This window comes from Macaca mulatta, chromosome 14 (assembly GCF_049350105.2).
Source record: "Macaca mulatta isolate MMU2019108-1 chromosome 14, T2T-MMU8v2.0, whole genome shotgun sequence".
Lineage (NCBI taxonomy): Eukaryota > Metazoa > Chordata > Mammalia > Primates > Cercopithecidae > Macaca > Macaca mulatta.
In genome coordinates this window covers 120,016,844-120,043,321 of record NC_133419.1, presented here as the reverse complement: position 1 = coordinate 120,043,321, position 26,478 = coordinate 120,016,844, and the positions used below count along the sequence as shown (strand labels likewise).

Sequence of the window (26,478 nt, the reverse complement as noted above, 5' to 3'; positions counted from 1 at the left end):
TTTTTTTTTTTTTTGAGATAGAGTCTCACTCTGTCACTCAGGCTGAGAGTGCAGTCGCGCAATCTCGGCTCACTGCAACCCTGCAACCTCCACCTCCCAGGTTCAAGTGATTCTCCTGCCTCAGCCTCCCGAGTAGCTGGGATTACAGGCATGCACCACCATGCCCGACTAATTTTGTATTTTTAGTAGAGATGGGGTTTCGCCATGTTGGCCAGGCTGGTCTCGAACTCCTGACCTCAGGTGATCTGCCCACTTTGACCTCCCAAACTGCTGGGATTACAGACGTAAGCCACCATGCCCGGCCTCTATAAAGCTTTAGAGTTAGATCATAGAGGTCACCTTGTCCATGATCTCGATTTGGCAGTGAGGATACTGAGCCCTAGAGTAAGGCTTGCTCAAGGCCACATAGCATGTCAGGAGCAGAGACAGGATGGAACCTGGGTATCTTGACTGCCTATCCAGTTCTCTTTCCATCTGAGTACTCTGCCTTTAGTTTGAATAATTGACAGCATTTTGCAGGACTTTCTGCAGCAAATTTTCCAAGCCTGCGTCTATTAGGAGCTGAGCCAAACAGCAGTGTGACATTCACACACATCCAACAGCAAAACCAGCATGATCTGCCTCCTACCTGGGCCCTAGTAGGACTGTCTGAGCTGGACACCTCTGAGGGTCCCCATCCTTCATTGCTGTAAGAGCAGAAACAAGCACCTGTGCAGGAATGCAGGAGGCAGCAGAAAGAGACTGGCATTCACAGCCCAAGCAAGTTACTTAATCTCTCTGAGCCTCAATTTCCTCATCTGTAATCTGAGCATAACATTACCTATTCAGAGTTGTGAGTGCCAGTTAAGAAAAACAGTGTCTGGCCAGGCACGGTGGCTCATGCCTGTAATTCCAACATTTTGGGAGGCCAGGATGGGCAGATAACTTTCACCCAGGAGTTTGAAACCGGCCTGGGTAACATGGTGAAACCCCGTCACTACAAAAAGTACAAAAATTAGCCAGGCATAGTACCAGCCACTTGGGAGGCTGAGGTGGGAGGATCAATTGACCAGGAGGTTGAGGCTGCAGTGAACCATGGTCACACCAGTGCACTCTAGCCTAAGCGACAGAACAAGACCCTGTCACACACACACACCCTGAAGGAAGTGGGGAGAGAGGAAAGGAAAGGGAAAAAGGAAAGAGGGGAGGAGAGAGGGGGGGAAGGGAGGGGAGGGGAGGGGTGGGTGTCTGGCACATAGTAGGTACTCAGCAACTCCACAAATGTCCATTTCCCCCACTTCCATTTCCAGGACTATGCCATCGAAGCTCCATTGAGATTCTCATGGTGGGTGATCCTCAGCAAATTTTTTTTTTTAACCAACACTGTCCCTATTTAGCAAATATTTAGTTCCTCTCATCTCTCTGGATGCTTCTACCTTCTTTTCCGGAACAATACACTTGATGTAGGTAAGTATGGCACTGCCCAAACTAAACAGAATGCCCATTAAATAGGCATTCCAAAATCAAGGAATTGGCTTTTCCAATTTCCCGATATTTGGGGGCACCTGCCTCTTGGAGGTAGTAATGGGATTGAGCTCCTAGGTCCCACGCTTCTAAAGACCAGGGAAGCCTATAATGCCAGCACTTTGGCAGGAGAATTGCTTGAGCCCAGGAATTCAAGACCTGGCAACATAGGGGGCCCCTTCTCTACAAAGTGAGTCAAGCATGGTGGTGCACACATGTAGTCTTAGCTACTTGGGAGGCTTAGGTAGGAGGATTGCTTTAGCCTGGGAGGTGGAGGCCGCTGTGAGTTGTGATCACACTCCAACCTGTGTGACACAGCAAGACCCTGTCTCAAAAAGCAAAAACAAAAAAAGTGGAAATCAGGACTCCAACAGCCCCAGCTCTGCAACCCAGCCCTGCCCCTGGGCAGCTGTACAACTCTGGGCAAAGGCATTTAACGTCCAGGAGCCTTGGTGACATCCAGAAAATGAGAGGAAAATACCTCCCTCCTCTTGCCGTCAGGGCTGGAATAAGGGTGAAATGAGGCGATGAGCTGAGGGGTCTGCAGTGGATTTCACTCTCAGTGTGTTTCAGGTGTGCCACTCCCCAACCCTGAGCTGGCCTCTGGCTTCCTTCCTTTCCTCCAGAAACCCCTTCATAACACAGCCAGGTGCAGGAGTGCGTGTGCCCGCAGAGTCCTGGGTGTAGTCCAGGATGGCCGTGGGCAACAGCAAAGCAGAGAAAAACTTCCTGGTCTTCCAGGCCTTCCCTTGGCCTCCCTTCTGTTGTCCCCCGACTCACAGGCCAGTTGTGACCAAGTTCCTCAGGCCGCAGTGCTAAGCCTCTCCTCCTTCCTGGAATTTCCTACCCAACCCCCAAGTTCTGCCTATTCAAATCCTTTTCAACCCTCAAACTTTAAAGGCTCATCTCTTCCAGGAAGTCCTCCTGCTGGCCGCATCAGAGGAAGCCATTGCTTCTTCAGTTTACACAGCATTTAATCTCCGGACTTACGGCCCAGTAAACTGTCTTCATCTCTGTCCAGTGAACCACACTTCTCAAAAGACTCCCTTACATTCTTTCTTTTTTTTTTTTTTTTTTTTTTTTTTGAGACAGAATCTATTCTTCTGTCTGAGCCTCTTAAGTAGCCAGGAATACAGGCGTTCACCACCACACCCGGCTAATTTTTGTATTTTTAGTAGAGATGGGCTTTCACCATGTTGGCCAAGCTGGTCTTGAACTTCTGACCTCAGGTGATCCACCCACCTCAGCCTCCCAAAGTGCTGGGATTACAGGCATGGGCCACCGCACCCGGCCAACCCCCTTACATTCTTTTTTCTTTTTTTCTTTTTTTTTTTTTTTTTTTTGAGACAGAGTCTTGCTCTGTCACCCAGGCCGGAGTACAGTGGCACGATCTCGGCTCACTGCAAGCTCTGCCTCCTGGGTTCACACCATTCTCCTGCCTCAGCCTCCAAAGTAGCTGGGACTACAGGCATCTGCCACCACGCCCGGCTAACTTTTTTGTATTTTTAGTAGAGATGATAGGGTTTCACCATGTTAGCCAGGATGGTCTCAATCTCCTGACCTCGTGATCCACTCGCCTTGGCCTCCCAAAGTGCTGGGATTACAGGCGTGAGCCACTGTGCCCGGCCAATAATTTCTTTAAAAACCATATAATCCCAGCACTTTGGGAGGCTGAGGTAGGAGGATTACTTGAGTCCAGGAGTTTGAGACCAGCCTGGGCAACATAGTGAGACCCTGTCTCTACTAAAAGTATAACTAAAAAAAAATAAAAATAATAATTTTTTTAAACAACCACCTATATTTTCTGAAACAAACAAAAAAAAAATTAGTAAGAATGGGCCAGGCGCAGTGGCTCATGCCTGTAATCCTGGCACTTTGGAAGGCTGGGCAGGCGGATCACCTGAGGTCAGGAGTATGAGACCAGCCTGACCAACATGGAGAAACCCTGTCTCTACTAAAAATACAAAATTAGCTGGGCTTGGTGGTGCACGCCTGTAATCCCAGCTACTCAGGAGGCTGAGGTGGGAGAATCACTTGAACTCGGGAGGCAGAGGTTGCAGTGAGCTGAGATCTCACCATTGCACTCCAGCCTGGGCAACAGAGCAAAACTCCGTCTCAAAAAAAAAAAAAAAATTAGTAAGAATGGCAGCATCGTTTTACATTTGTGCAAATCTCTTTAGCATCTGGCTTAATAGAAGGCAGCTGGACTTGCGTCTCCTTCAGCATTCAACCCGATGTCATATCACATGTCACGGAGCGTCTGGAAAACATGAATGAGTGTGAAAAAGGCACATCATGTCTTAGTGTTATTATGAGCCTAGTTCTAAGCTCTCAAGCCCTCTAAAAGAAGGCCCCAGGCCCCACTTTGAGAGCTGTCACAGCAGAGCAGGGGCTCCTTGAGACGAGGGCACCTTGTCTCAGTCAGCTCCAAGAGCCCAGTGCCCAGCCAAACCCCGGCACAGCAGCCTCTCTCTCAATGATGACAGCGAACGAGCGGCTTCAGAGGAGCAGACCCAGGGGCATGGCTCGCCCAGCCAATCATCCTCAAAGCTCAGCGCAGGGCCACTGTGTCCATGAAGCTGCCCCTGTGACGAGGCTCTTCACATGCTGTGTGACAGGGGATCCTGCTCTGTCTTGATCCAGCCAGAATGAGAAGTACTTTGTGGTCAGGAACTGTCTGATCCTCTCCAAGAGCACCTGTCCCAACAGCTCCCAAAAAGTCTCTTCCCTAAAGACCAAGTACCATTAGACTTCCAAGGTTCCAGGAAACAGCTTGACCTCCTAGACAAAAGCAAACTAAGGCCCTCCAGTAACAAATGGAGAAAAACGTGTGGGTGGAGGCATCTCCTTTCCTGAGTGCAAGGAGGGCAGCCTGCCCTCTTTGCTTCCATCCCCAAGGGGTTCCTCATTCTGCCCCCGTGTCACTCTGATCCCTCTGCTAACCCAGCATGCCTCAGCCCCAATGTGGGGTGAAAGAGGTACATCATAGAAAACGTGAGCCTAAGCTCTATCCAGTCCTAGGCTCAACTCTCATCTCTGTATCTTACCAGCTGTGTGACCTTGGGAAAGTGATGTAACCTCTCAGAGCCCAGCACCAGCATTTGTAAAATGGTGACGCTACCTTATAGTTATGAAAGGAGAGAAACTGCATGTAGCCCTCTTGCCCAGACATTCTACAAATAGTAGCCAGAAATATGAGGCTCTCTCCCCACTTCCCTCCCTGCCAAACTCTCGGCCTAAGCATGGCTAACACAAAACAGATTACCAATCCCTTTCCTTCCTCCCTGAGGACAGCAGGGCTAGGCTGGGATTTTCCAAGAGGACTTCGCCCATGGAGAAAGAGGCGTGCAGTAATCTTGTTTGCAGTGTGTGGGTTTCCAACCGTGCAACAGTCCCGATGGCTAGACTCCACACCCCAACCCTCCCTAAGACCTGGACACCTTCTCCCCCTTCCCTGTCCTTTCTCCTGCGGGTTTAGGGGTCCCAGGAATGAGCAGTCAGTCCCTGGCTCACGCCATGTCCTTCTCTCCTTGTCCTGGTCACACCCCCTGGTGATCTACCAGGGCCCTTCCAAAGACCCGACCTGGCCAGTGCCCCTGTAACCCTGGTGGGGAGGAAAGGTGGGCAGCTGGCTTTGTCCACCCCCTCCACCCTGCTTCTTTCTCAGACCACCCAAGGTTCCCTTCTGCCTGCAACTTCTCTCCCCTCCCAGCAACCCCCCAAGTGCTCACTCAGTGCCTTGGGTGCTGGGGATGGAGAGCTCCCCTCGTCACACCCCCGCACAGAGTACCTAGTTACCTCTGCTGGGTGTTCTCAGCCACCGCCTGTGCCTTTAAGAACGGCCACCCTGTGCCAGGGACTTGGCCTCGGCATCCTCAGCTGAGTGGGATTAAGGGACCATTTCGTGCCTTTGTGAATTCTTCCTGGCTGCCATCCCTTCCCTCACACAGAGACAGAGTAGCCCATAGGCCAAACCACTCTACCAAGGACAGCCCAAGAGCTGGTCTAGCCTGGCAACCTTTTCCCTTGGGTAGTAGAGGCTGCCCCTTTGATAGGGAGTTTGTGGTCAGAGAGTGGGCCCTTGGGGGTCTTGGGCTGTCACAGGGACTCCAGAAAGCCATGCAGAGCCTTGGGCCATGAAGGACTACTCAGATGTCATCCTCTGCGTGGAGGCAACAGAATCGAGCAAGGTAAGGGCCACATAGAATCGTGCTCCTAAGACCCAGCACCCCAGTGGTCACCACTGCCTCAGCCCTCAAGTCTCTCCCTTCCAGACCGAGTTCTGCAATCCTGCCTTCGAGCCTGAGTCTGGGCCATCCTGCCCTCCCCCAGCTTTCCCAGAGGATGCCAGCTATAGTGTCCCAGCTCCCTGGCACGGTAACCATCCCAGGGGGTGACCTGGGGGAGGACAGAGAGGCCCAGGAGCCAAGGGCAGCATGAGAAATGCCCAACAGAAGGGGCTCTCAAAACCCCACCTGCCGGCTCGCAGGTCGGCGTCCTCGAGGGCTGCGGCCAGACTGCCGTTTCTCCTGGCTCTGTGTCCTCCTGCTCGCCAGCCTGCTGCTCCTGCTGCTCGGGCTGCTGGTGGCCATCATCCTAGCCCGTAAGTACCTGGGGACAACTTGAAAGGAGGGCTTTGGAATGAAATTCCATCAGCCGCTCTCCCAGCCTCCCAGGATCCAGCTCCTCTGAACACCACCCTCCATCTTCCCGCCTCCAGAGCTGCAGGCTGCACCCCCACCTGGGGCCTCCCATAGCCCACTGCCTGCCGGAGGCCTTACCACCACCACCACCACCCCCACCATCACCACCTCTCAGGCAGCTGGGACCCCTAAAGGGCAGCAGGAGTCAGGTGTGAGCCCCTCCCCACAGGCCAGTGAGTACTCAGGGCAGGTCTTCCCGGAGAAGGGCCCAAGATGATGGGGTGGGGGCGAGGGGAGGGTGAGGAAGAGGTACCTTGGAGAATAAAGGACCTCACTCGTTTTGACCTCTGAACTCTGACCTCCATCTCCGCAGCCTGTGGAGGCCTCCTCTCTGGTCCAAGGGGCTTCTTCAGCAGTCCCAACTACCCAGACCCTTACCCCCCCAACACCCACTGCATGTGGCGCATCCAGGTGGCCACAGACCATGCAATACAGCTCAAAATCGAAGCCCTCAGCATAGAGAGTGTGGCCTCTTGCCTTTTTGATCGCTTGGAAATCTCCCCTGAGCCTGAAGGCTCCCTCCTCAGGTAGGTCCCTCTGTCCCCAGGACATCCCACCGTGTCCTGAACCACTATCTAAAGAGCAGAATCAGGGAGTGGCAGGGGGAAGAGCTAACCGAGGAAGAAACTGAGCGACTAGACCTCTGGGCCCAGCTCTGCCACCACCTTGCTGTGTGCCGTGAGGAGGATCACTTCCCCTCTCTGACCTGTTTCCTAGTCTGTAACATGGATCTCCTTTCTATCTTCCTATGAGTAAATGCTACAAGGATAAATGTGCAGATGCTAAGAAGGTCAGAGCTCCCTGGGACATCAGAGGAGACTTTTTGACCACATGGTCACCAGTTTGGGGGTTAAGAAAATAGGACTGCAAGGCCCAGGCAAGCTCCTCTCTGGCTGGCCCTGCTCCTGGAGCCTCCATCACCCCCAACCCGGCTTCTTGCAGGATTTGTGGGAGGGTGCCTCCCCCCACGCTCAACACCAATGCCAGCCACCTCCTGGTGGCCTTCATCTCTGACAGCAGTGTGGAAGGATTTGGTTTCCATGCCTGGTACCAGGCTGTGGCCCCTGGGCATGGTGAGTGTGTTCCCACCATGTCCCCAGCTGCCTGTTGAGTGTCCACTTTCTTCCCCTCCACCCACTCCCAGCCCTGCCAAAGGGGTGGAGACTCGGGGCCTCCCTGACTCCTGGTGCCCACACCCAGGGAGCTGTGCCCATGATGAGTTCCGCTGTGACCAGCTCATCTGTCTGCTACCTGACTCAGTGTGTGATGGCTTTGCCAACTGCGCTGACGGCAGCGATGAGACCAACTGCAGTGCCAAGTTCTCGGGTACGGGCCAGGCATGGGGGGTCCTCTCTTCAGGCATCTGATCTGGGTTCAAATTGGGCCCCCCAGCTCTGGTCCAGCCTCAAACCAGGGCCTCTGCCAGCATTTCCTCCTTTGTCATTCTTTGGCCCAGAACTTGCTTCCCATGGGCATGGCCAAAACTCTTGCTCTGCAGTCACTGCCCACAATCACTATTGGATGGAAGCACGGATCCTAGCAAACTCATGAGCCCTTTCATCTCTCTACAGGGTGTGGGGGGAATCTGACTGGGCTCCAGGGCACTTTCTCTACTCCCAACTACCTGCAGCAGTACCCTCACCAACAGGTAAGCACGGTGCTCCATGCAGAGGGGGAGGGGCACACGTGGAAGCACCTGAGCACCCAAGTCAGTGTAATGGGAATGGCATGATAGACACTACCTTCTACTTGGGAAGGTCACAGATCAAGCAGACGGGGGATGGGGGATATTAGTAAGTGCCTGATGTGTACCCAGATGTGCCCACAATGGGTCAACTCACCTCTGAAACCAGGCCCTTAAGAGCCACCAATGATGAAAGCGCGACCCCACCCCCCAGCCAGCAGTGGGGGAAGAAGACCCTTCTGGAGCTCAGCCTGGGTGCCCAGGATGAGACAGAAGGGGTCATGAATTGCCCACCTGTGCCCTCCCCCAGCTCTGCACCTGGCATATCTCGGTGCCGGCTGGACACAGCATAGAACTGCAGTTCCACAACTTCAGCCTGGAGGCTCAGGATGAGTGCAAGTTTGACTACGTGGAGGTGTATGAGACCAGCAGCTCAGGGGCCTTCAGCCTCCTGGGCAGGTACAGGAGCCAGGGAAGAGCCACGGATAACTCCATCCTCACAGTCTGCCAGCCCCGCCTTCCGTGTCGGCCCAGCACATTCCCCAGCTTCACTTTCTTCTGCTACTCTAGGCCGGGGGTCTCTTCACCATTACCCTAAAGACAGCTCTCACCTCAAAACCTTCACCCCACACTCTCCCTGTCCCCAGGAGGTCCTTCCCCAAACCTCTCCCTGCCCCAGTTTCTCCCCACCGGCAGGGGCCACCTCCACCTCCCTTACAAACCCTCATTGATTTTTCTTGTTCTTCTTTTTTTGAGGCAGAATCTCACTTTGTCACCCAGGCAGGAGTGCAGTAACACTATCATGGCTCACTGCTGCCTTGACCTCCCAGGTTCAAGCGCTCCTTCCACCTCAGCCTCCCAAGTAGCTGGGACCACAGGCACATGCCACCACGCCCAGATAATTTATTTTTTTAATTTTTTTTGTAAAGACAAGGTCTTACTATATCGCCCAGGCTGGTTTCAAACTCCTGGGCTCAAGTGATCCTCCCGACTTGGCTTCCCAAAATGCTGGGATGACAGGTGTGAGCCACAACGCCAGGCTGCCCCGCTGATTTTTCCCCATCTGGAAGTGGCTCAAGTTCAAGCAGTTTGTTTAATGTTTTGTCTGCTGAATATGTGTGTCTTCCTCACCAGACCCTAACCCTGTGTCTCCCATCAACTTTGGCATCATCCAGGGCTCCAGCTCAGAGCCAGGCCTGTGGGAGGCTGCAGTGCCCCCTCAGTCAGCCAGGGCTGGTGCCCAGAACTGCTATCTGCTTTGGGCAGGTTCTGTGGAGCAGAGCCACCCCCCCACCTCGTCTCCTCACACCATGAGCTGGCTGTGCTTTTTAGGACAGATCATGGCATCAGCAGTGGAGGCTTCTCAGCCACCTACCTGGCCTTCAATGCCACGGAGAGTAGGTGCCCCTGGGCAAGTGGGTGTGGGCAGTAGAGGCACCTCCAGGGGGACAGAGAAGGGTTCTGGACCCTGGTCAAGACACTCTGGGGGTACTGGGAGTGTAGGTATGTCCCCGGGCACTGCCATGCCCCTTGTGCCTGCAGACCCCTGTGGGCCCAGTGAGCTCTCCTGCCAGGCAGGAGGGTGTAAGGGTGTGCAGTGGATGTGTGACATGTGGAGAGACTGCACCGATGGCAGCGACGACAACTGCAGCCACCCCTTGTTCCCACCCCCAGGTGAGAAGCCTGCCCCTGGGGACCCTGAATAGGCTGGGTGCTCACTTCACAGAACCCTGCTGCTGTACTGAATAGCGTCCCGTCCCATCCCATCCTCCCTGAGGGGGCGGGGCCAGCTGACTCTGGGACCACTTCGCAGAGTCCTGGAAGACACTCGGCTGGTGGTGGCAATGGCACTGAGTGTCACCCCAAGGGAAATGGGAATCTGGGAATCAGTGGTGGGACTCCAAGAACCAGTCCCTTCTGTCACCCAGAGCCCCTTTCCACAGCCCATGTAAGATGAAGGCATCCTCTTACACGGAGCAGGGGGTTTCTTCCAGATGCCCAAGCGGTCCCTGCAAACGCAGGTGCCCCATGTTCCCTGAGATCAAAGACGTGCCTGCATGATGCCCAGGGCTGGCAACTGATGCTGGAGCAGGCTCTCAGGGATGGCAGGGATCCTCAGTGTGTGTACAGCCTCTCTCCTTGTTATCCTCTTGCTTCCTCACAACCACCCCCATTGGACCCACGTACACACAGGACCAAGTGATTCGGTGACTTGCCACAGGCCACACAGCCAGTGAGCAGTCCCCACAGTGGCCTTCCCCTCCACCCCTGCAGAGCTGGCCTGTGAGCCTGTCCAGGTGGAGATGTGCCTCGGTCTGAGCTACAACACCACGGCCTTCCCTAACATCTGGGTGGGCATGGCCACTCAGGAGGAGGTGGTAGAAGTCCTCAGCGGTTACAAGGTCTTCTGGGTGGAGGGAAGGAGGGCAGGCCTGGGAGGGGAGGGAGCCTGGGAGCAGGTGCCTAAAGGCCGCTGTCCCTCCGCAGAGCCTGACAAGCCTGCCCTGCTACCAGAATTTCCGGAGGCTCCTGTGTGGGCTGCTTGTGCCCCGTTGCACCCCACTAGGCAGTGTTCTGCCCCCTTGCCGCTCTGTCTGCCAGGAAGCAGAGCACCAGTGCCAGTCTGGCCTGGCACTACTGGGCACCCCCTGGCCCTTCAACTGCAACAGACTGCCAGAGGCAGCTGGTCTGGAAGCTTGCTCCCAGCCCTGACCCTGAAGCCAGCCCCTGCCCTCTTTCTGCCCGTCCTCTTTTGCCCGTCAGGACTGGCACACAGGGGAAAAAGGAAGGGGCACCAGCAGGGTCTCTAACTATCTTCTCTGGGGCTCCCAGGGAGGGGGAGGAGAAGTCCTCAGCTGGGGCTCATGGGACCCTCCCTGCACCTTCCTGTCCCCTTACTGGCCCCAGGCTGCTGACTGGCCCCACACTGTGCCACTGGACAATCGAGACCGCTTCCCATCCAGGCCTCTGACCCAGACTTCCCGCCTTCTGCCTCTTCCCCTTTCCTTCTGCTGTTTCAGCTTCTCTATCGCCTGCCTTCTGACCTTTTCCTTGATTCAACAGAAATGTACTGAGCATCTACTCATGTGGCAGGCCCTGTCCTAGGCCTTAGGGATCCAACTGGCTGTCTGCCTCTAGAACTCTCCACCCTCATCTCCCTACGTATTTCTCCCTGAAATGGGGTCTGGTCCTTGGTCTCTGCCACTGCCCCGCCTCTCCTCCGGCCCTGGGAACAGGAGGTGCCCTGTGTGTCCGTCTCTCGAAGTTCTGCCTCTCTGTGCCCAGCTCAAGTCTTTCTACCCCTCCTTTCTCCCCCTAAACTTTGGCCGGCCGCCGGGCGACACCACGAGTTATTTCCCAGCTATTTCCCGGTCCGGGAGCTCTTGGCCCCCGAACAACTGGTTTCCTCTTGGAGTCTGGGAGGAGAAGAGCGGAGCCGGCAGGCAGCGAACCAGGACTGGGGTGACGGCAGGGCAGGGGGCGCCTCGCCGGGGAGAGGCGCGGGGGCTGGAGCACCACCGACTGGAGGGTCCGGAGCAGCGAGCGCCCCGAAGGAGGCCATCAGGGAGCCGGGAGGGGGGGTGAGTCTGGCGGAGGAGGGGAAAGGGGCTGGGGAGGGGACTGTGGGAAAGGCTGGCGCGGGCCGGCGGTGGGAGGGAGGGCTGGCCGCTCCTACCCGCTCTCCCCTGCCTGTGCTCTCCGGGTGTTCGGCCCTGCGGGCGCTCAGCCTCAGGGGCACAGCAGTGGGGTGGGGACCGACTGGGCCGCGCCGGGGTGGGGATCGAGGTAGGTCCCAGGATTCTGGGTCCCGACTCCAGTCCTGCCTGGCCCACAGACTGCGAGAGGACCCCGGCGTTCGGGCTCCCGGTGCCAGCGCTATGAGGCCGCTCCTTGTCCTGCTGCTCCTGGGCCTGGCGGCCGGCTCGCCCCCACTGGACGACAACAAGATCCCCAGCCTGTGCCCGGGGCACCCCGGCCTTCCAGGCACGCCGGGCCACCACGGCAGCCAGGGCTTGCCGGGCCGCGATGGCCGCGACGGCCGCGACGGCGCGCCCGGGGCTCCGGGAGAGAAAGGCGAGGGCGGGAGGCCGGGTAAGAAGGCACCGCAGCAGCTGTAGGTGGCGACGTCCGAGCAGGCTCCGCCGCAGCTCCCACTCCCAGTGCCCGGGGCTCGGGGCTCCCGCCAGGGGGCGCCACTCCCTGAGCTTTGCAGCCCAGAGCGGGGGAAGGGCCCAGGCGGCGGGCGCCCCCTTGGCCAGCCCCCTAGATCTGCCCTGCGGGAATGGGTGGGGGAGGTACCCGTGCGGGAGAAGGCGCTGGCCGAAGCTCAGGCAGGGGCGGGGAGGGGTACGGTGACCTTAGAGTCGCCGCCCCGTTGCGGGCTGACCCGGCCGCTACGCTCAACCTGCCGCCCCGCTTACCCCGCAGGGCTGCCGGGACCTCGAGGGGAGCCCGGGCCGCGAGGAGAGGCGGGACCCGCGGGGCCCACCGGGCCTGCAGGGGAGTGCTCGGTGCCTCCGCGATCCGCCTTCAGCGCCAAGCGCTCCGAGAGCCGGCTGCCTCCGCCGTCTGATGCTCCCCTGCCCTTCGACCGCGTGCTGGTGAACGAGCAGGGACATTACGACGCCGTCACCGGCAAGTTCACCTGCCAGGTGCCTGGGGTCTACTACTTCGCCGTCCATGCCACTGTCTACCGGGCCAGCCTGCAGTTTGATCTGGTGAAGAACGGCGAATCCATTGCCTCTTTCTTCCAGTTTTTCGGGGGTTGGCCCAAACCAGCCTCGCTCTCGGGGGGCGCCATGGTGAGGCTGGAGCCCGAGGACCAAGTGTGGGTGCAGGTGGGTGTGGGTGACTACATTGGCATCTATGCCAGCATCAAGACAGACAGCACCTTCTCCGGATTTCTGGTGTACTCTGACTGGCACAGCTCCCCAGTCTTCGCTTAATGCCACTGCAAAGTGGGCTCACGCTCACTCCTAGGAGGAGGGTGTGACGCTGACAACCAGGTCATCCAGGAGGGCTGGCCCCCCTGGAATATTGTGAATGACTAGGGAGGTGGGGTAGGGGCCTCTCCGTCCTGCCGCTGGCAAGGAATGGGGACAGTGGCTGTCTGCAATCAGGTATGGCAGCATGGGGCAGTGACTGGATTTCTGCCCAAGACCAGAGGAGTGTGCTGTGCTGGCAAGTGTGAGTCCTCCAGTTGCTCTGGCCCAGGAGCCCATGGTGGGGTGCTCTCTTCCTGGTCCTCTGCTTCTCTGGATCCTCCTCACCCCCTCCTGCGCATGGGGCCGGCCCTTTACTCAGAGATCACTCAATAAATCTGAGAACACTCCTACTGGCTCCAGCCTTTCTTCTTTGGTGGCGGGGCTTCTGTTTCTGGGATCATGGTGTGGAGAGGTGCTCAGGCAGAAGGCAGGGCTCTTGGATGAAATAGAGATATGGGACAGATATACAGGAAGCCGGCCCAGGGGAATGAGAGGCTGCTCCACAGAGCCGCCACCTAGGTTGTGAATAGGAGTGTCTGACAGCGGGATGCCCTCCTGGTGTAGGGCTCCAGCCACCCTTAAGAAAGGGGGTACCTTTTTCTAATTCAAAGATGCCAACTAAACCACATAGGGGCTGCCTGCACCACACATGCCCCTGCCCTGATCCAACAAAAAAGAGCCGAGGACTTTCGTCTATGACTGCCCTGGCTGCTTGCCTGGTCCCCAGATGACTGGAAAGCTATTGCTCTGTAACCCGAGTGAGTGGCCTCCCTGGGCGTCTAGAGGTAAGTAGTTTCTGAGATGACCACAAGGGGGTGCCCTGGCCCCAGAATGCCGCAGGGATACTGGGAAGCTTGAGCTCCTGACTATGGGTGGTGAGGGGGAGGAGGGGTATTGAGGTCGGCCAAAGGAATTCCAGATGCAGATGGAAGAAAAGGGGAGTCCTTTACTCCCAACTCAGGAAGTTTATCTTCTATCATAAAATGTTTATCCCCACATTAAACAGAGACTGGAAGGAGCCGGTCCTCCCCTTGCTCAGCTCCCTGTCCCGGATTGAGGGAAGGAAAGAGCAAGTGCCAAACCCTCCCTAGGCCTCCCAGTTCTGAGGTGGAGATGAGGAGCCCTCCCCCACTGCTCTGGGCATAGCCTGGGTGGGCCGAGCCACTGTGTCTGAGGCTAGCCACAAAGCCCCTCAAGGCTCCCCCACCGGGGGGGCCCACCTCCAACCCAATGACTAACAAACCAGGACTGCCCAGCCCCATCTGCACAGCCTCAACCCAAGGAAGGGGGGCCTCTCCTCAGAGTTCTTCCTGAGCTACCGGCGCCCCCTTCCTGAAGGCAGTCCCAGGCACTGTGGTCCCAGACAGAACATACAATTATGGGGGAGTGCCCCTGCTCTTCCGCTGGTCATGTGAGGGCAGATACGGCCAATGGGGACTGAGCCCAAATGTGAGCTAGAGACAGGCCTCAGGCAGCCTCCATCAGGAGGTCCCGCAGCCACACTCCAACCCAGCCCTGCACCAGACCCCATGCTAAGACACACAGGGACACACACCAGCTCCTCCTGGGATCCAGGCAGCAGGAACCCCATGCTCCCTCCCAGGAAGACTGGCCCGGGGAGGGGAGGGGCTGGGAAGGCTGACTCAAGCGGTGAGATGGTTCACATTCCTCTCTACAAGGGCTTAATTTGGGCAAAAATAGAAAAAATACAGAAGGCTTTTCGAAAGCCACGTGTGCAAGGGGACAAATCAGAAGGGATGACAGCTCACAGAGCCACGCCTGGCATGCACTCTCCCCATGACACAGTCTTCCCAGCCTATCTTAGCTCCTTCCCTGTCTCCCCCGCTAAAGCCCAGGTACTCCCACAGCCCACACTTCTGACTCCGGCAGGGCTGAAGGACCCTGATGCAGGGTCTGTTGCCTTGACCAACTGCTCCCTTGCAGGGACGCACAAGAGACTGTCAGAGCTGTCAAGATAACTTTATTCATAGGAAACTGGGCCAGAGACCCCTCAGGAAGCTGCAAGCCCCTGGGCCCTGGCCCCTTCTGTATTTGGACCCTAGTGAACTGTGCACAGTCTGCCCTCTCCAATGCCAGGGAGAGACAGAGAGGAATGCCATTTTTCTGTGTGATGTGGGAGTGAAAGGGGAATGAGTAGAAATCTGGTTATCCCTCCTGAGACTTGCAGTGAGTTGGGGTGCCAGAGAGCACATGGTCCCAAAGTCAGGTGCAGATGCATCCCCCATCCCAGGGGTAAACTCGTGAGCCCAGCTTTTGGATCAGGTTGGGAGGGAGCCTCATCAGACGATGACAGGCAGAGGTGGCTCTGAGGGTACCTGAGAGATACTAACCCCAAAGCCTACCAGGGCACAGGGGCTCTGGCTGAACACAAAGGTTCAAGATCATCCGAAGGCCCCTGAGTTGCCAAAACACCCAAATAACACTGATATGTTGTGGCCACAAAAGCTGGGGAGGAAATGTGAAGGAGGCAGGAAAAGGACCTACAGATCTCCAACAGAAAAACCACAAGCAGAGAGGGGTAACCCCAGAGGCAGCTGGGTGGGCCCTGGGCAAGCTGGAGGAGAGCCCACAGCAAACAGTCTCAAGGCCCTTGCATAGTGACATACTCACCACCCTCAGCATCGAAGGGACCCACTGGGTAAGGAGAAGCTATGTTATCCTGCCCCCACCCACATCATAGTCTTCCATCTCAATGTCCTGGATGTATGGCTTGGAGGCCTGGCAGGACAGCCACAGGGGTAGGAGGGATTCAGACCAGGACCCGGAGATGAGCTGTTAATGCTGTCCTAGCGTGAGTGCCTGCATGGAGCGTGGAGGGGTGGGCAGGTAGGGAAGGAGTCTTCAGAGGTAGACATTGAGGGTCTGCAGGATGCCCCGGCGGCACAGCGGGCAGTTGCGGTGGTAGACGGGGTGGCGCATCAAGATTTCAGTGCAGGCCTGGCACAGGCACAGATGCCTGCAGGGCAGGAGCAACACCGTCTTGCTCTGGTCCTGGCAGATGACACACTTCTTCCGCTCCTCTTGCTCCTTCAGCAACTTCCACGGGTCTTGCCCGCCTGGAGGCTCCTCATCGTTGAGCCTCTCTCGGCCCCTGGCAGGTGTCGCTCTGATGGTCCTGGCCTCCTCCTCTTCTGCCTCTGATCTGCGCCCCGCTTCAGGAAAAGTGTCCTGTCTCCGGGTCCTAACTGAGAACACCCTCATAGGGTCACCCTGGGGGGCTCCAGGTGCCCCTCCGCGGTTCGGCCAACTCGCCAGCTGCAGGCTGCGGCTCCAGACTCGGCGCCAGGCCTCTGAGCCCAGTGCTAGGCGAGAGAGCCTCATGACATCCTCTCGAAGACGGTGGTAGGATGGCCGGGCATGGAGCTGGCTGAGTGCCTGGGTAGCCAGTCTCAGGGTCAAGTCCGGATGCAACACAGTCACCGTCACTGCCAGCACGCAAGCCAGCAACACCAGGCCAGTGAGATTGACAAGCACAAAGCTGGCCAGGAGGCGGGCAGCTGAGGCCAGCAGCTCCAGGGCTAGTTGGCAGGGTGTCCAAAGGAGGATGGCCATGGCCACAGCACTGCTGGAAATGTGGGCTAGGAAGGCAGCCACTACATCCGTCATCCTCCACAGAGGCCCGGTCACTGTATCCCACAGGGCCAGCACCAGGGAAAAGAGGTTCTGAGTGCCGATGAGGCAGATGTTGACCAGGCTGTTGATCACATAAGCCACCAGGCTCATGGCAATGGCACAGATGTCACAGGCCTGGCGCAGCAAAGCATGGCCATTGGAGACCACACTGAGGACGCCCCGGTGCAGTATTTCCCTGCTCCGCAGTGCCCCGTGAGAGGCCAGGTGCCCCAGGAGCTTTAGGCTCTCCAGGCCAGAGCAGCAGCTATAGAGCAGGGTACACAAGGCCTGCAAGCCCCCACATGTGAACCGGACCACGGCTTCGATCAAGGCCAGCAATGAAAGCAGGACTCCGCGGCCCAAGTGCAGAAGACTAGTCAGTACCGTGTGCGGCAGGTTGTAGACGAAGGCCAGGAGCCAGGCCAGGGAAGCCAGGAGGGAGGACACCAGCAGGAAGTTGAGGTCCAACACCAAGGTCAGCACGTCCAGCACCAGGCCCACCCCATTCACTACCAGGTACACTGCCTCCATGATAGGGCTATGGAGGTTAGTCCAAAAGAAAGTCTGGCTCCTCGGTTGTGGGGTTGTCTAGGTTGTCAATATTTTAGGGGGTCTGGGATTAATTTGGAAGGAAAATGAGCAGTCTCCAACACAGGCGGTACCAAGAATCTGAGGAAGAAGTGGGTAAGAGGGAAGAGGAGTCTTGGTAGAGGGAAAGGGGGCCAGGTGCCAGTCCAAGAGTCCAGGTTTTGAAGATGGGCTGTTTGGGAGGGAAGAGCCCAAACATCTCCAAAGCGAAGGCGAGCCCAGGCCGTAGGAGCGACCTCAGCTTTGGATGCCTGGTGTGGCGAACCACGGCCGGGCAATGGGTCAGACCGGGAGGAGACGGGGAACAGATGGAATGGGATCGGATTGGATCGGATCGGGTCGGGTCGGGTCGGGCCGGGGCCGGGTGGGGTCGACGCAAGCTGGGCGCGGGCTCGCAGTCCAGCTACGCAGGTGCCCCTGTCCCCGCCCGGCCCCCGTCCTCCCGTTAGCGGCGCTTTGCACCCAAAAGGGGAGTGGGAGAGGCAACCAGCTTCAGCAAACCCCAAGCGCAGCCCCTATTCCGCTGGGCGCCGCCATCTTGTGTGCAAAGGGGTGGAGCCAGAGGGATGACGAGGAGGGAGGGACGACAAACTCCAGCCAATCGGTGAGGGCCAAGCGCAACAACGTCAATCACTCATTGGTCCGTTTGAATGGCGCACGAACGTATTTACTTTCCGAAGGGAAGGAGCGGCGACAGATTAAATCCCCTCCCCCTTGAGGCGGGGATTGGCTCGTTGACGGGCAGCGTCGGAATACGTTCTCCTAGCCCCGCCCTCTAAAAGAGCAAGGCCTTGGACTCCCCTTAATTTGGGAGCTGTTCTTTCTCCCGGCCTCCGAACGCGAGCTGTTTTTTTTGGTTTGAGTCCGAGGTCACTGCCTCTGGGCTGGGCTTTGGAATAGCACCTCCTTCGCAGCCTGTTCAGATCCGTCTCCTCATTCTCCTCTATTTATTCATCTATTCTATCATTTGTTGAGCTCCTACAGTGCATTGAGGATACAAAAAATTTTAAGACAGTGCCTGAGGTTCACAAGGGAAAGCGGATTATTACAGGAGATTCCCAAACTGCTACTCCAAACTTTCCGCACCAGGTTTTTCAACATCTTGGAAGATTACTTCATTGTCATTGAGAAAAGGTGGCTGCAGATTTCGAAACAGCTCAGCTTGCTACCCTGGGCCTTCCTACCCTAGAGTGCAGTGGCGCGATCTCGGCTTACTGCAACCTCTGCCTCCTGGGTTCAAGCGATTCTCTCCTGCTTCAGCCTCCCGGGTAGTACAGGCGCCCACCACCTCACCCGGCTAATTTTTGTATTTTTAGTAGAGACGGGGTTTCACCATGTTGGCCAGGCTGGCCTCCAGCTCCTGAACCTCGTGATCCAGGCGCCTCGGCCTCCCGAAGTGCTGAGATTACAGGCGTCAGCCACCAAGCCTGGCCCTGCCCTTTTCTTTAATACTCAAACAATAGTCAAAATATATTTGAAACCCCATCCCAAATATATTGGGAATCCTGGGATTTTCTACTAACTCCAAGGATACTTAGCGGACTCCTAGCGGACTTATCTTTCCCCTGGTTACCTTTGCTGAATTTCCTACTTGGGTTGAATTCTCCATCTCCACTCCTGGGCTCCTCAAATTGTCCATCCCCCTTCACTCTGCCCTGAACACTGCCTCGGAGTCCTTCATTCTCCAAAGCATCACTGATAAGAAGCTGAGGTGTGCAGCAAACCTTTACTGAGGCCGTGGGGTCGTGGTAGGGGCTACGCTACGGTGCAGAGGAAGGACTGCAGGCGCTGAAACTCCTCTGGCTTCTTCCTACCCTTTCTCTCTCGCTGCTCTCAGGCCCTGCCCAGGTTATGGTTTGTTGTGTTGTGATGTGTTGATGATGTTTTTATTTGCCCACTTGCATCCTCCTGCCAGTGTCAAATCTTGGAGAATGTGCCCACTTCCCTTTCAAGACACTTGATCCCATCACCCGTACCATCTCCTCTTCAGGGATCTTACTTGTCCAGTGAACACTGTGTTGTTATTAATCAATCTTCCTGCAGCACTTGACACCACTGACCACTTCCTGCCTCAGAGGCATTACCCTTTCCTATATTCTTTCTGTTTCCATCATAGCCTCCTCTCCTGTATACACAATAATTTCTAAATTTGTGTCTTCAGCCTGAACCTGTCCTGCAAAGTTCAGGCTCCAGCTGCTTCCTGGACATGAAGAGTTCCTGGGTATCCCACTGGTGCTTCCTACTCATTATGTCCAAAGTCAAACCTGGCAAACGTGCTGTGCCTGTACTATGTGCAATTAACTGGCCAGTTTTCCACACCAAGAAGCATGTAAAGGCCTTCTCAGAGTTGGCAGGATCCTCTAAGAGAGTATTTCCATTTGTTTAGGACCAAGACCTCCCCTTTGAGTGATCTGAGACTCACTAATGCAAAGCCATCTTTAATGAGCCACAACCCTTGACTCCCAGGAAACCTAGCAGGTAATCCTGCTTTGGGCAGGGACAAACACTCCAACTAGCTTTAGGGAGGAAGTTCAAATTGTTTGACAATGTTAGTCCCAGGGATTGAGAAGAAAATAAGCCAGATATTGAGAAAGCTGAACACCTTGAAGCTCTATCCTTGCAGTATTTTCTAATGGAAGATGCAGTGTAAAGCCCTCTGGAAGCCTGCTCTGGCGGCAGTTGATTTCTGCTGTTGTGCTAACTTCAGGGTTTGTTTTGTTTTGTTTTGTTTTGCTCAGCGTAAGATTCTAGCTGGGACAATAGAAGGGATTTTCAGAGACTATGAGGATTGAGGATTAAGAGATTGGAAAAACCAGAAAAGAATGTCTAATTCAGGGCTTTTGTTTTGTGCTATTGTGTGTATTATGGCCCTCCCCATCGTCTCCTCATCAATCATTCAGTAAAATCTATATTATTGCCATGGTTTTAGGTTGGTCTTTTATATTTTCTTTTTTAATTATGCAAATCATTTACAGAGTCCCAAAGTCAAAACTTTATAAAAAGATATAGTCACAGAAGGTTTGCTTTCATCCTTGTACTCTCTTTCTTTTTTTTTTTTTTTTTTTTTTTTTTTTTTGAGACGGAGTCTCGCTCTGTTGCCCAGGCTGGAGTGCAGTGGGGCGATCTCAGCTCACTGCAAGCTCCGCCTCCCGGGTTTACGCCATTCTCCTACCTCAGCCTCCCGAGTAGCTGGGACTACAGGCGTCCGCCACCTCGCCCGGCTAGTTTTTTGTATTATTTTTAGTAGAGACGGGGTTTCACCGTGTTAGCCAGGATGGTCTCGATCTCCTGACCTCGTGATCCACCCGTCTCGGCCTCCCAAAGTGCTGGGATTACAGGCTTGAGCCACCGCGCCCGGCCTCATCCTTGTACTCTCTACCCTGTTCCCTCCCAGTGCCATCCAAGCTTCAGAGGACCCCAAGTATTACAAACATAGCCAAAAATGTCTCCATAAAGGAGCACCTGGGGTCCTCTGTCAGTCAGGATCCAGTGTTCGTTACTGGTATGGAAAAGCCTATAACCCCAAACATCAGCTCTGCAAACAACACGGTTCAGGGCCGAAGAAGCTCTTCAGCAATTCTGCACATCTTTTTTTTTTTTTTTTTTTTTTTTTTTTTTTGAGACAGTCTTGCTCTGTCACCCAGGCTGGAGTGCAGTGGCCGGATCTCAGCTCACTGCAAGCTCCGCCTCCTGGGTTCACGCCATTCTCCTGCCTCAGCCTCCTGAGTAGCTGGGACTACAGGCGCCCGCCACCTCGCCCGGCTAGTTTTTTTGTATTTTTTAGTAGAGACGGGGTTTCACCGTGTTAGCCAGGATGGTCTCGATCTCCTGATCTCGTGATCCGCCCGTCTCGGCCTCCCAAAGTGCTGGGATTACAGGCTTGAGCCACCGTGCCCGGCCTCCAGATCTTAATTTCTAATTACCATTCCCCCTAAAAAGAAACCAGGGTTCCTTGGGAAAATGGGCGATTCCAGGGCTGGGGCAGAGAAGGAACAAGGTAAGCTTGGAACATCGAGTGTGCCAGAAAGAAAAAAAGTGATCCCAAAAATTGTTGGGGGAAGGGGTGGGGGGCATCAAAGGACACAGGAGCCAGCTCAGAGGTGGCCCGATCTGGGTTGATTTCAGCATCAAAAGAAAGAAAGAGTCAAGGACTAAAACCCATTTAATAACATAGGAGTCCATGAGTCCAAACTGATTATAAAAAGATACCAATAAACAAACGAGAAGAGAGGGCTCTTCTTTATAGTCAAATGTGGGCTGGCATGTATGGAGGAACATGCTGGAGGTTAAAACCACCATGTTAGGCTGGGCACAGTGGCTCACGCCTGTAATCCCAGCACTTTGGGAGGCCGCAGCAGGTGGATCACCTAAGGTTAGGAGTTCGAGACCATCATGGCTAACACGGTGAAACCCCGTCTCTACTAAAAATACAAAAATTAGCTGGGTGTGGTGGTGAGCTTCTGTAATCCCAGCTACTTGGGAGGCTGAAGCATGAGAATCATTTAAACCTGAGAGGCGGAGGATGCAATGAGCCGAGATCACACCACTGCACTCCAGCCTGGGCGACAAGAACGAAATTCCATCTCAGGAAAAAAAAAAAAAAAATCACCATTTTACAGCCATCCTAGTAAAGACTGGCTCAGGCTAGAACCACCAAGGGATGCTAAATCTACATGTTACTTACGCATTGCTCCAACCTGAAGTACACAGCCATAATCTAAGCGTAAGGATACATCAGGCAAATCCAAATTGACAAACATGAAAGACAAAGTCTGAGAAATTTTTCTGGACTAAAGGAAAGTAAATGAGACCTGCCAACTAAATGCAGCAGAGAACTCTAGACTGGGTACAGTACCAGAGGGAAAAGTATCAAGAATGCCAACACTATTGGTATTCTTGTCAAACTGGAATAAGGACTATAGATTAGAAATAACTATTGCATTAAGTTAATTTTCTTTTTTTTTTTTTTTTTTTTTTTGAGATGGAGTTTTGCTCTTGTCGCCTAGGCTGGAATGCAGTGGTGCAATCTCGACACACTGCAACCTCCGCCTCCTGGGTTCAAGGAATTCTCCTGCCTCAGCCTCCCGAGTAGCTGGGATTACAGGTGCACACCACCATGCCCAGCTAATTTTGTTTTGTTTTGTTTTGTTTTGTTTTTAGTAGAGACGGGCTTTTACCATGTTGGTCAGGCTGGTCTCGAACTCCTGACCTCAGGTGATCCACCACCTCAGCCTCCCAAAGTGCTAGGATTACAGGCATGAGCCTCCGCACCTGGGTAAGTTAAATTTTTAAAATCTGGTAACTGTACCATGGTTATATTGGAGAAAATCCTTGTTTTTAGGAAATACTGAAGTATTAAGGGGTATAGAGACATGATGTATGCAACCTACTCTCAGGTAATTCATTAAAAAAAATACACATGTTGCACACACATATGATATGGTGATGAATAAAAAGCAAAAACTGTTATTAGTTGGTGACTCTAGGTAAAGCGTCTTTGAGGACTCTTCATACTATCCTTGCAACTTTTCTCTAAGTTTGATGTCATTTATCTCTCAATCTCTATCTCTCTCTTTCTCTATATATTCCATAACCTATGAAGGAAAAAATCCACATGCCAATAATTACCAAACTAATTTTCTGGCCAACACCAAGTTACAGTCACAAATGAAGAGAGATTTGAAGAAATGTAGCCACATACTCCCTTTTGAGGTTTTCTTTATAATAACTCAGCATTAAAGAATTTGAAATAAGTAAAACCTAAGAAATGATTTAAGAGATGGCAAAAATAATTACACCATAAACGATAAAGATTTATATATGATTAAACAATTTTACAGCCTGGGCAACATAATGAGAGAGACCCCAACACTACAAAAAATTTTAAAATGAGTCTGGGTGCAGTGGCCCATGCTTATAATCCCAAAACTTTGGGAGGCCAAGGTGGGTGGATTACTTGAGGCCAGGAGTTCAAGATCAGACTGGGCAACATGGTGAAACGCTGTGTCTACTAAATAAATAAATAAATAAATAAATAAATAAATAAATAAATAAAACATATGTGCAGGTTTGTTATAGATTTTAAAATAATAAGTAAATAAATTAGCCAAGTGTGACGGCACATGCTGTGAGTCCCAGCTACTTGGGAGGCTGAGGTGGGAGGATCACTTTGAGCCTGGAAGTTCAAGGCTGCAGTGAGCTGAGACTGCACTACTACCCTCCAGCATGGGTGGCAGAGCGAGACTCTGTTTCAAAAAACTAATAATAATAAGAAAAAAAAATATTTCAAATATTTTCTGGGATCAAATATTTATTATATGTAGCCTCCTTAAAATATTTGAACATGACATACAAAATTTATGATTCCTTTCTGAATCTAAGTCTTGCTTAACATATTAGTAATAATTTTATTTGCTAAGGCCTCAGCAGAGCAGTTTCTCCATATTAAAATTAATTTTTTGGCCGGGCGCAGTGGCTCGCGCCTGTAATCCCAGAACTTTGGGAGGCCGAGGCAGGTGGATCACTTAAGGTCAGGAGTTCAAGACCAGCCTGGCCAACATGGTGAAACCCCCTCTCTACAAAAATACAGAAAGTAACCCTGCGCCCGATGAGTGGGCTTCTGGGAACTTGGCAGACGCAGATTAGAAATACTCACCAGCGAGCATCATTGTTGTCTTTCTGGGAACTCATTCCCATGAGATCAGAACCTCTTCGAAAGAAGAAGAAGGTAGATCCTAAAAAAGACCAAGCAGCAAAGGAGCGCTTGAAAAGAAGGATCCGAAAACTGGAAAAGGCTAGTCAAGAGCTAATTCCTATTGAAGATTTTATTACCCCTCTAAAGTTCTCGAATAAAGCAAGACAGCGGCCTCAGGTGGAGCCCACCTTTGAGGAGACTGAGAGGAGAGCTCTGCTTCTGAAGAAGTGGTCCTTGTGCAAGCAGCAAGAGCGTAAGATGGAGAGGGACACCATCAGGGCCATGCTCGAAGCCCAGCAGGAAGCTCTGGAGGAACTGCGACTCGAGTCCCCGAAGCTCCATGCTGAGGCCATCAAGCGGGATCCCAACCTGTTCCCCTTTTGAGAGGGAAGGGCCATGTTACACACCACCGATCCCTAACTACCAGCCCCCTGAAGGCAAGTACAGTGACGTCACCAAGGTGTACACACAAGTGGAGTTTAAGAGATAGACTTGCAGGCTGCTATCCTTAACATGCTGCCCCTGAGAGTAGGAATGACCAGGGTTCAAGTCTGCTTTCCGCAGAATCAGGCATGCTGTTAATAAATACTGGTTTAATCAAAATGAAAAAAAAAAAAAATACAGAAAGTAGCTGGGCATGATGGTGGTTACCTGTAATCCCAGCTACTCAGGAGGCCGAAGTGGGAGAATCGCTTGAAACCAGGAGGCAGAGATTACAGTAAGCCAAGATCGTGCCATTGCCCTCTAGCCTGGGTGACAGAATGAGACTCCATCTCAAAAAATAATAATAATAATTAATTAATTATTTAAGGCCGGGCACGGTGGCTCACACTTGTAATCCCAGCATTTTGGGAGGCAGAGGCGGGCAAATCACTTGAGCCCAGGAGCTCAAGACCAGCCTGGGCAACATGGTAAAACCCCATCACTACCAAAAAAACAAAAACAAAAATTAGCTGAGTGCAGTGGCACAGTGATCGCAGCTACTTGGGAGGCTGAGGTGGGAGACTCACTTGAGCCCATGTTGCAGAGGTTGCACTGCAGTGCAGATGTTGCAGTGAGCTGAGATGGCACCACTGCATTCCAGTCTGGTGACAGAGTGAGACCCTGTCTCAAAAACAAAAACAAAAACAAATTGCCCGGGGCGCGGTGGCACATGCCTATAATCCCAGCAGTTTGGGAGGCCAAAGCAGGTGTATCACTTGAGGTCAGGAGTTGGAGACCTGCCTGGCCAACATGGTGAAACCTTGTCTCTACCAAAAACACAAAAAATTAGTAGGGCATGGTGGCATGTGCCTGTAATCCCAGCTACTTGGGAGGCTGAAGCAGGAGAATCACTTGAACCTGGAAGGCAGAGGGTGCAGTGAGCTGAGGTCGCACACACTGCAGTCCAGCCTGGGCAACAGAGCGAGACTGTCTCAAGAAATATATATATATTATTTTTTTAAAGACCTCAGAACAACTATGACTCAAGAAAGGCCAATTAATTTGGCATTACTGGCAATAGAACATGAATTATGAGAAATGTTTTATTATAACAACATAATTAAGGAATTTCCTGAAGTGAAGGCAAGGAAAATTAATTTATGGAATAAATAGATAATTATGAATTGTGTATCACTTTATTACTCAACTAAATATTGCTAGTCCATCATAAGGGTACCCCAGGCATAATATATGTAATAATATATGCAATAATAGCTAAGTTAACTTATCTTGGATATTTTGTTGACTTTGGATCATACAAAAACCATAGCTTTACTTTTTTTTTTTTTTTTTTTTTTGAGACAAAGTATCTCTCTGTCACCCAGGCTGGAGTGCAATGGCACAATCTCAGCTCACTGCAACCCCTGCCTCCTGGGTTCAAGTGATTCTCCTGCCTCAGCCTCCCAAGTAGCTGGGATTACAGGCAGGTGCCACCAGGCCTGGCTAATTTTTGTACTTTTAGTAGAGACAGGATTTCACCATGTTGGTCAGGCTGGTCTTGAACTCCTGACATCAAGTGATCTGCCTGCCTCAGCCTCCCAAAGTGCTGGGATTACAGGCGTGAACCATCGCACCCGGCCAGCTTTACATATTTTTAAATTTTGTCATTAGAAGATATATTTGTCAAGGTAGGAGGATAGAGCATACCAAACAGCTAGTTAACTTTCAAATATTTCAAATATTTAGATGTATGATATGACAGCCTGCATTTATACCCTGCCCTATCTCCACAAATATTATGAGGGTGGAGGGTGTTCCTTCTATCCCTCTTTAGGTAGCTATTTTTATGTTTTTTATTATTTATTTATTCATTTATTTATTTATTTATTTGAGACAGGTCTTGCTCTGTCATCCAGGCTAGAGTACAGTAGCACCATCTTGTCTTACTGCAGCCTTGACTTCCCAGGCTCCAGCGATCCGCCCACTTTGGCCTCCTGAATAGCTGGGATTACAGGTGCCACCACACCCAGCTAATTATTGGAATTTTTTTGTTTGGGTTTTGGTAGAGATGGGTTTTCGTCATGTTGCCCAGGCTGGTCTCAAACTCCTGGGCTCAAGCCATACACCTGCCTTGGCCTCCCACAGTGCTGGGATTACAGGTATGAGCCATCTTGCCCAGCCATATACCTATCTTTTTGATTTAAAATCATGTTCAGTAAAGATTATAAAGAATAGCCTTCCCTTCTCGTTTATTTGTTTATGGAT

General features: G+C 53.1%; 3 protein-coding genes and 1 pseudogene across 5 annotated transcripts; 3 read left to right on the top strand and 1 right to left on the bottom strand.

Annotated features, from left to right (window-relative positions):
- The first annotated feature begins 339 nt into the window (after window positions 1–339).
- MFRP (membrane frizzled-related protein) lies at window positions 340–11,111 on the top strand. Of its 2 annotated transcripts, XM_015115960.3 has the most exons (13): window positions 340–5,693; window positions 5,778–5,880; window positions 5,993–6,106; window positions 6,224–6,379; window positions 6,520–6,733; window positions 7,149–7,279; window positions 7,407–7,532; window positions 7,778–7,854; window positions 8,201–8,349; window positions 9,157–9,287; window positions 9,433–9,564; window positions 10,165–10,292; window positions 10,378–10,903. In XM_015115960.3, the coding sequence occupies exons 1-13, from the start codon at window positions 5,640–5,642 to the stop codon at window positions 10,600–10,602; spliced, it is 1,740 nt and encodes a 579-aa protein (XP_014971446.3). In that variant the 5' UTR covers window positions 340–5,639; the 3' UTR covers window positions 10,603–10,903. The 2 variants fall into 2 exon arrangements, with proteins under 2 accessions (XP_014971446.3, XP_028689904.2); XM_028834071.2 differs by having other exon boundaries at window positions 10,165–11,111.
- Window positions 11,086–13,222, top strand: C1QTNF5 (C1q and TNF related 5). Its single transcript, XM_015115959.3, has 3 exons — window positions 11,086–11,471; window positions 11,726–11,982; window positions 12,319–13,222. Exons 2-3 carry the CDS (start codon window positions 11,769–11,771, stop codon window positions 12,834–12,836), a joined length of 732 nt encoding a protein of 243 aa, XP_014971445.2. The 5' UTR covers window positions 11,086–11,471; window positions 11,726–11,768; the 3' UTR covers window positions 12,837–13,222.
- A 1,621-nt stretch (window positions 13,223–14,843) lies between these two features.
- On the bottom strand, window positions 14,844–17,640 carry RNF26 (ring finger protein 26). Its single transcript, NM_001266883.2, is given in 1 exon segment — window positions 14,844–17,640. A coding segment is annotated over 1 exon segment (1,302 nt). The 5' UTR covers window positions 17,040–17,640; the 3' UTR covers window positions 14,844–15,737.
- Window positions 17,641–18,901: 1,261 nt separating this feature from the next.
- Window positions 18,902–24,679, top strand: LOC144334475 (large ribosomal subunit protein mL40 pseudogene; annotated as a pseudogene). Its single transcript, XR_013404340.1, has one exon. The product of XR_013404340.1 is annotated as a large ribosomal subunit protein mL40 pseudogene (transcript).
- The last annotated feature ends 1,799 nt before the right edge of the window (window positions 24,680–26,478 follow it).